The 9,752-nt window shown below is 37.9% G+C and overlaps 1 protein-coding gene across 1 annotated transcript in view; it reads left to right on the top strand.

The window, feature by feature from the left end:
• The window catches only part of LIX1 (limb and CNS expressed 1), a 51,509-nt gene extending 42,787 nt beyond the window's left edge, over positions 1-8,722 (top strand). Inside the window, exons 5-6 of the mRNA XM_002815754.5 lie at positions 3,330-3,407; positions 5,181-8,722. Coding sequence (XP_002815800.1) covers positions 3,330-3,407; positions 5,181-5,468 — 366 coding nt within the window. The 3' untranslated portion in view covers positions 5,469-8,722. The remainder of the gene's footprint in view (positions 1-3,329; positions 3,408-5,180) is intronic.
• The last annotated feature ends 1,030 nt before the right edge of the window (positions 8,723-9,752 follow it).

Below are 9,752 nucleotides of genomic sequence, written 5' to 3'. Positions count from 1 at the left end.
AAGGGGCATGAGAAAGGGTTTTGGTTCTGTTCACAGAAGAGTTGTGAATTCTAAAGTCTTAGGAGATTTTCAGGGTGGAATGATAGTCGCTTATGGAGGGGGGAGAGCAGTTAGTGTATAGATAAGAAAAAGAGCCCAGAAGACCCCAGAGGAAGAAGAGTATGTTTCTAAGTCAACAATTATCACAGGATGGAATTAAGAGCCCGGTTAGCAATAGGCTGTTTCTCAAACTGGGCCACAAGGATGCAAGAACAATGCCAAGATAGATAGCTATAGGAAGCCACAAAATAAATCCAGTATATGTGTCTGAGTTCTCAACTTTACATAAAGATTTAGGGTTGTGGGGGTCAAATGGAGGAGTGGAGTGATATTTATTTTCTTTTTTGAGATGGAGTTTCACTCACTTGCCGAGGCTGGAGTGTGGTGTCACGATCGCAGCTCACTGCACTCTCCGCCTCCCAGGTTCAAACAATTCTCCTGCCTCAGCCTCCCGAGTAGCTGGGATTACAGGTACCCACCACCACACCTGGCTAACTTTTTTATTTTTAGTAGAAACAGGTTTTCACCATTTTGCCCAGGCTGGTCTCCATCTCCTGACCTCAAGTGATCCACCTGCCCCAGCCTCCCAAGTGCTGGGATTATAGGCACAAGCCACCACACCTGGCCAATATTTATTTTCTCTTTTCTAAAAATGGACATATACAATAGAATACAAAATTTGAGTGGAATTTTAAAAGACATAAAACCAAAAAATTTTTCTTATTTACAAATATTGGCCCTCCTGTTACATCATAGAGACTGGTTCCCAAATATTAAAAAAACCTTCCTATTCATTTTTATGGCTTCAAAGTATTCGGTGAGTTGGTTTGTTAGTATGGTAGGAAGGGCAACACAAATTTGCCCTTCTCAGCCACTGGGGCTACTTTGATGGAAAGCCTGAGACGAACAGCAGTGACAGCCAGATTGGACGAGATTTGGTTTCTAGAACAAAGCACTCCCACTTTTTCAAATTAGCATAGTGACATGATGAAGTGAAAATCTGAACAAGGACAGGAAGATGTGGAAGAGAGGGGCCAGGAGGGGGCAGCATCCCTGGGCACTGGACCCAGGACCCTGTGCAGACAGGGAGGTCTCCATTTGGGGCAGAAGGAGCAGCTCAGCTGGTATTCATGTGTGTTTTAATTAGCAGACACAAGTGGTTTTGCTTTTACTGAGGTGTCTGTGGGCTCTCAGAGTGCTTACTGTGCAGTGAACTTAGACAGAATGCCAAACTGGATCTCTGACAGAAAAGAAGAAAAACATTTCATTCTAACGGCAATTTTAGACATGAGAGAAGTGCTATTTGCTCTTCTAATAATCTGATAGCTTTAAAATTTACCAAATAATTTTAAGATGCCTAAAACCTGACTATGAGTCTCCTGATTTTCATAAGAGAACCTCTTCCCAAGTAAGCAGATGTAAAGACAGTTAATTAAAGTCAGCTTTTTGTTTTGTTTTAAGAGATAAAATATTATGTTGCCCAGGCTGGTCTCAAACTCTTGGGCTCAATCAATTCTCCTGCCATAGCCTCCCAAGTTGCTAGAACTATAGGCACACACCACCGTGCCCAGCTAAAAGCTTTTTTGAATGGGCAGTAGGACATCTGTCTATGTTAAGTTTTCATATTATTTTTTAAGACATGAAAGTTCTTTGATCGTATAATTTTTCAGTAATTTCAATAACCACAGGCTATTAATCCACAATAGATGTATCTCTGACAAAAAAAAAACCCTATAAATGAAATGCAAATAATTTCAGTGGAAAACTTCTAATTGTAACCGCATTAGGAAAATGAAAATCTTCAGTATACTTATACACCTTAGCTTGCCCTTGATATCACAAAAGGCAAGGAAATGATGGTGCTGATAGTCTGAATGCTGTGCTCAGCCCTGGCCCTTGGATTTGGAAACCATGGATGAGTTTTAATGTCAATACAACCTTATTGTCTATATTTCAAGGCATTTTTCTTGACTGAATTTATAAATTTAGGAGTATTGAACAGTTTCTGTAGTTTGTTCATTATATGTATTATATTGTCAAAAGGCAAAATTATAATAAATTTAGTTTAACGATCTAGCTGACTTTTACTTGCAATTTTAGAATTCGGTAATACCTCCTTCTGTAAAACAGAGTGAGTGTTTCAATGAGCTGAGCAGAGGAAGTTGGCTTTAGGCAGAAAAGGGCTGAAGAAGGTAGAAACAGAGGACAAAAATGGATTGGTCATTTCATAGTTACTTCTCTTGTAAAGATTAAAGCAGAGGGGACTTCTTTATTATGCCGGCTAAAACTGCCTTGTTTGGGGATTTGGCTATTATCTCTCTCTTTGTCCTGATTTCTAGGAAGCTCAGATAAACAGCTTAGTTTCAGCATGGCAATCTAGAACTTCAGCATGAGTGACTCCATTTTGATTTGATCTATTAGGCCTAATGCAGTAGCTCCGTCCAAACTAATGGAGTCCTATAAATGCTATTTAACTATATTTGTATATTTATTTTTTGGCTTAAAATTTTTAGAGTTAAATGGTTTTCTTTAAGATATAACATAGTCACATAATTCAAAACTCAGTAAGTTTTGCAAAATAATGTCACAAGAAGGTCTCCCTCCTACTCCTGTCCCCCAGGCATTCCTCTGGCATTCCAGAGACAGCTAATGTTACCAGATCCTTTTGTATCTTACTAGAACTCTTCTAGGCATTTATAAGCAAACACGTATGTAGCGATCTTCTTAATCAAATAGTAGCACACATTACGCACTGTTGTGTACCTTGCTTTTATTTTAACACATCATAGAATTCTTTCTATTTAAACTTATGGAACGTTCTCATCCTTTCTTTATGATTGCAAAGTGTTCAGTAGTATGGATATATCATACTTTAGCCATTCCTCTAAAAGTGACCATTTAAGATGCTGTCAGTCTCGAGCAATTTTAAAAAATGATACAATGTAAAACCTTGCCTATACACTATTTCTCAGATGTCCTGGTATATTTAAATAACTTCTTGTGTGTAAAACTCTTCAATGTATTATTTTTAATGCTGAAAGACATTTGTCAAGTATTTAGTCATTTCATTACACAAGTAATGTAATGTAATGCTATGGATATAGCAAAGGAGGGAGAGAAGAATGTTCCAGAAGCCCTGGGACCTTGGGCTTGGGAAAGTCCCTAAGTGTTGGGACAATATCGTGTATTCTGTTTCCTGATATATTTGGGAATTAGAGTTATGCCCTGCTCAGCTCTCACCAATGCACATTTCTGCTTTGGGACCAATGATAGGTGTTTGGGTTTTGTAGGAGCTGATGACCATTTTCCAACTATTGCACTGGAATGGAAGCCTAAAAGCCCTTCGTGAAACAAAGTGTTCCCGACAGGTAAGATTTTCTAATCAAGTCTAAGTCCGTGTTATATGAACTCAGCAGGTGGCTCATCATCTTCCTGGGAGATTTCCTTTATTCGGATTTTTCCAAATATAAATTTGGTACCTTATTTATTAAGAGCAGAGGACACATGAAGAAATATATAGAACAGCCCCATTGAGTCAGGGACTGACCAAATATACACACTAAAAAGAACGTGGGCACAGGACTGATTTAGATACCTGTACTGAATGCAAACCGAAAGGATCATAAATGCAGACAGCTTCTAAAGAAAATCCTGGATCTACTCCACACACCTCCCCTGCCTCCTTGGAATGTGTGCCCTCTTGTACCTTCTGATGCGGAAACTTGAAAATGCACTGCTTCTGAAACCTGGTCACTGGAGAGTGGCCAAGTTGGTGGCAGGGGAAGAGTATTTCCCACTCCTGCCAAAAGTCCCCAATAAACAACAGAAATGATTATAAAGTCTGACAAGCCGGCATTTAATCACTCCCATTTTTTTGGTTTAGAAGTTTCTTCTTTATTTTTCGGAGACACGGTCTCACTATTTCTTTGTTATTTATGAGAAGCACCCTTCCCCCTTTTTTAATAGCTAATGTAAACCCCCTCCTGTGTATTTAATGGTTTTCACCTGTTGTTCTCCAAGATTTATCCTTCCTCTACCCACCCTTAGAATGTGAAAGATGGTAGTTTATTTCTGAGAATTTCCTAATAGGAATTTGTATGAGAAAGAAAGCTTCTAGGAGTCAGCGAGGTAAGGGTGGGGGTAAGGAGCTTTCCATGCACTGCAGCCCCCGAGTTTTTAGTTGTTCTTTGCTTAGAAAGTCTAGGTTTCGGTTGTCAAAGATGGAAAAGAAATGAGTAGCTGACAATGGCTTTGGTTTTTTTTTCCCTTTTCCTTTGATTTTACAAAAGGCCTTTGAAATATGCTGGTTGGGTTATAAACACTTTTCCATGATTGTTTTTAATTTGTTAAGGTCATAAATGCATACCATATGTTCTTGAAAATAAAAATAAGCAATGCATTCACTCCACATGATCAACTCTACATATGATGTTATTATGTATTGACAAATTTTTCACACAAGAATTGACAGGCAGTAACTAATTTTTAATTGTTTGTAAAAGTAAAAGACGATGTACCATGAAGGTATCATTATGATATCAATAATGGAGATGTCTACCTTCCATCATACATCTAAACTCCCTTCTGTATTTACTGTGAGACAGTTGGACCATCTCCCTTGTGCTAATACCACAGTTGATTCTCCTGGTTTCTAAATGATACTGTGAGATGCTCTTAACTAAGAGCTTCTTGCTTTCTTCAGTGGATTTAACCAAACCCCATTCTGCCCAAGACCCTCTGTAGTGCTACTTCCCTCTCTTTATCTTTCCAAAGGAAATAATGCTGGGCAACAGGGTTCAATGAATAAATGAGGTCATATTCATACCAATTGTTGTAGGAATGTATTTTCAGTGAATGGCTTGTATTTCTAGAGATGGCAGAGCTATGTTTGGTGAACATTATTGAGTCATTCCTGGTGGTGTGTTTTGACTCAACCTGGAATGGTGTGCTTTGCTAGGCCAACTTAGCCCTTCATTTCCTTTATAGAAGTAAACCAGTGGGTTTTGGTTTCAGTTTTTGAACATGAGAGAGATGGGGTTGTCGATAAAACCCTAATGGATGTGGGAAGCGGGGGGAGGCATGTGGACGGGTGCCTTTGTTGCTCTTTATTGACACCCTGGACTTTGTTTCTTGGCCCCCAGGAAGTCATCTCCTACTATTCTCAGTATTCTCTAGATGAAAAGATGCGCAGCCACATGGCCCTGGACTGGATCATGAAGGAGCGGGAGTCACCAGGAATTGTCTCTCAAGAGCTACGAATGGCCCTGAGGCAGTTGGAGGAAGCCAGGAAAGCAGGACAAGAACTACGGTTTTACAAAGAAAAGAAAGAAATCTTGAGCTTAGCCCTGACTCAGATCTGCAGTGACCCTGACACTTCCTCACCCAGTGATGATCAGCTGAGCCTTACGGCCCTATGTGGCTATCACTAGCAAGGCCAAGCCCCGGGTACCCTCAGTGATGGCAGAGGCCAAACTCTAACATTAGGAATCTCGGTGCAGAGGTCCTCAGAGGCTCTAGCATCTCTAGTACTACCTGAATGCTCTCCTAACCCTCTCCACACATTCCATTTACAGAGTATGAGAGTTGTAGGACCCTTACAAGACCCAACGAGCCACTCAATGCATTTTTTCCATCACATTCTCAATAGTTCCAGCTCAGGATGAAAGGATAGACACAAAATTGTTTGAAAAACATTTTCCAGGCCTGGCTCCAACCTAAAGCCTGACTGACATGTGCCTTGCTAGATCGTATATGTTGTTTCAAGAATAGTCCAATATAGCCTTCCCCAAAAGAACAGCAGCCAGAACTAGGTGAAGTAGCATGATAGCAGTTTTTAAAAATACTTAGGATTAAATAAATAATATGGATTGTTTTTAAAAAATATCCAAGGATCAGAGTCTCTTTCTAAGCTTTGTAAGCTAAGCAATAGTTTATGTCCTACTAGATACACTGCAAACTACAGTGGGTATTTTATCTGGACATCCTACCATCAAAGATCTTGAAATAGTAATAGTATGAAAATACTAGATAAAATTAATGTTTAAAATGTTTTTGTAACAATAATTTTTTAAAACCCACGCTCTTCCATATACGGGGATAAATATCACCTAGAAAAATAGCCTCACTCTTATTCCTCAAGAATTAATATCTTATTTTTATGAGTCTTGCAATCAATTTTGTTCATTTTTAATTTGCAAATAGATAACCTGAACTAATTTGTTCTTATTTTTTGCCACTGCAAACATATATCTACAGAGAGAAAAATTAATGGCATTTTAAAGGTTAAAACATTTTGAAAAATTATTAGCATGTAACAAAGAATGCTTGCATTTGATTAGTTTCACCAGCATTTGAGAGAAAGACTCTTTAGCTCTGTTTGTTGTTCAAGAACATAAGCAACCAGTAGCTCAAATGTAGTATCATTATTAAGTTTAAGTCACTGGAATCTTCTTTAAAGGAGGGATAAGACATTGCCATCTCTATTTGACTCATCTATATGGGTCAGTCAACTGATTAGAAAATCAAAAAACAATAAACACTTTTTTTTTTTTAGTAGAGATGGGATTTCATCATGTTGTCCAGGCTGGTCTTGAACTCTTGGGCTCAAGCCATCTGCCTGCCTCCGCCTCCCAAAGTGCTGAGATTACAGATGTGAGCCACCATGCCTGACCTAAACTAATTTTTAGATAATTCCTGGTCACTCAAATTTAAGAATGTCAGCAATGTCAATTTTAAATGCTCATAGGTATTTCCATATCTATAACATGAAAATGATTATTCTGCATTTTATTCAGTAGTCCAAATTAAAGAAAATGTTTTTCTCAATTTAAAATAATTTCTTTTTCTTTTGTTTATGCAAGTGCATACATGCTTCACTGAAAGCAAAACCATTATAATTACATTAAAGTTTATAAAATATGATATTTTAACCTCATATCCAATAAGTATGTACAAAGTAACCATCACTCCTTAAATCCACATGAAAACTACTGTAACTGATCATGTATTTTGGAATTAGACTTGATACTAAAAGATTATCATGTATCACATATCTCACACCAGGGGAACAATTAGCTACATAATTGTCATACTTTAATATCTTTTAAAGGTAATAGAAATTTTCAACATATTTTATTTTAAAATATTATTTCAACAAAACTTACATTCCTCTCCACAATGAGGCTAAATGTCACCTAGGAAAGAACTTTATTTCCTTATATTTCTGAAAAGAAATCAGGATTAACATTTTTATGTTGAATAAATTTTAAAATTTAGGAAATGTTCTATTTAAAGTTAATTTCTTTCATAAAGCCATTACTCTTTACATTGTCATTTCCAAAAAGCCACAATTTCCCATGTTGGATGTGATTAAAGTTAGGCACACCTTTACTGCATTAGCAGCCTTTGACAATGACTTCCTCAAACTGACACCATCTTAATTAGATGCAGGGACAGGGATCAGATGGGACAATATCAAATTTACTTTGTGCCCTACAAATTGAATACTACACCCATTCTGTAAATTGAATATAGAGGTTCTCCCTTGGCCACTGTCAGTTTTTCCTGACTGGCCAAAACTGCCCATTCTTCCTGGAATGGTATGAAAGCTTCAGCAAAATAAATAAAAGTCAGAATCTTTGCTGGTCCCTTTAATGCTCATTTGATAGTAAATCAATTTCAGCTGAGACATAAGGGCTGTCAGTATATCATATAAACATCTTTATAGCCTAGAAAAAAGAGGGTTGAAGAGCAAAGCAGATTTTTTTTTCCTTTTCTATATCTTGTTCTGAACAACACACTGTGATAAAGGGGACTAGTGTGGAAGATTCCCTATTTAAACACATGAAGCTCTGGTCCTAGCCTTTTTTGGTTATAAACCCTTTGAGAATCTGATAAAAGCTATGGATCATCTCCTAGGAAAATAGAACAAAACATATATATTCACATTACACAGTTCCAGAGTATATGGACCCCCCAAAGTCCAGAGATTGCCCTAGTGGATCCTTAGATTCTTGTTTAGAACTGTTGATTTTGAACACAACATACACTGTCAAACTTTACATCAGGGATCCAACATAACTCAGACATAGCCCAGGTAGCCTGTTTCTAACACGACTGTCATAATCTTGAAATCCAGAATTGCACTGTATTTGACATGAGATAGTTTAATTTCCACAAAATCCAAATTTACCATATTATTGTTTTTAAAAAAGCAGTTTAGAGCAAACTGTCACTAAACTTGGATGAATGGGTCAGAAAGTACAGATTTAATAAAGTCGTACCTCTAATGTTCAGAATTTGGTTGTCTATTTGTTCAAAAGCTATAGCTCACTCCTATTTTTGCTATTAAATTTATTTACCTATTTCTGGAAAAGGAAAAGAATTAAACCATAGATATTCCTGAAATGCTGTACCTATATCAACTATGAATCTGATCAGTTAAGTCTCAGGAAAAACAGGATCAAAAGCATAAAGGTTTAACACTTTTCTGTTTCTTTAGAGAAAGTTTTCAAAGCCAGAGGCATTGTTGCAGCTGATTTTATCTCTAGCCGAGATGCTTTAGAGAATTCTGAGTTTTATCATGCCACGCCTTTCTTTTTATCCAAAAGACAAAAGAAGCTGGACTAAGAATATTTTTATGCTGTATTCGAAGGTAAACATTAAAGATGTTATCTCTTATATATTGTTGATTTTTTTGTTTTGCCTTACAGAAATGCAAATATCAAGATTTATTCTACACCGTCCATCCTTAAAGGCTAACATTAAGATTGTTTTTAGCCAAGGCTCTAGGAAAATGAAAATCTTTCTCCTTATAACAGTGGTTCTCAATTTTGGCTGCACATTAGAAATACCCAAGGAACTTTAAACAACCCTAAATGTCCAGACTGTACCCAAACCAATGAAATCAGACTCTGGGAGTGGAGCGCAGGCATCAGTATTTTCTAAAGCTCCCCAAGCAGTTCTAGCACGCAGAAGGGTGATAACCACCGCTCTCTCCAGAAGTACTGGCTCAGAGGTCTATGCCTAACTAGTGGGAACTATTACTCCACTTGACCTTGGCCTCAAACTCAAATGTGGAGCTCTTCTGAGCTGCATAGGAGCACATTTTTTTGCTTGGATAAGAGGTCTCTCCTGAAACCCAGGACTAAACCAGGGCAAGTACACACACATGTGCATACATGTACAAACACCCCTCATCTGAGCAGGAGAGCCAGATTCTGCCCCAGGGTCCAAGCTCTCTTTCTAAAATATAATAGATAACTATCTGCAGCAGAATCATATAGGTTACTTGTTTAAAAATACAACTTCCTAGGCTGCACCTTAGACCTTGCAACCAAATTCCAGGAGAGGGTCTGGATTATGTACCACTTCACCAGGTGTTTCTGATCACACTTCAGCTTGAGATCTTCTGGGATAAAGCTACCTAACACATCCTTTACTGGGCAGCAGAGCCCTGGCTTCTACAGAGAGAGCACAGAAAGGAATAAAGGGGTGTGTGAAAGGTTGCCTCTCCACCACTCCTGGAAGCTAGAGAGAAGAAGGGGCAAAAAGATGTGTTGCATTTACCTCCCAAATGAGCAACACGCACTCTTTGATCACTTTGGCCCCAACATTTGGTATTACTTTTAATCCCTTTCCTAGAAACCATAAAAATATCTATCAGCTCGTGGTTAAAGTCACTTCTTAAAATCTAACTAAGTCCCGGTAACACT

The sequence above is a fragment of the Pongo abelii genome, chromosome 4, assembly GCF_028885655.2.
Source record: "Pongo abelii isolate AG06213 chromosome 4, NHGRI_mPonAbe1-v2.0_pri, whole genome shotgun sequence".
Classification (NCBI taxonomy): domain Eukaryota; kingdom Metazoa; phylum Chordata; class Mammalia; order Primates; family Hominidae; genus Pongo; species Pongo abelii.
The sequence above is the reverse complement of the archived record's forward strand: the minus strand, read 5'-3'. Positions and strand labels throughout refer to the sequence as shown.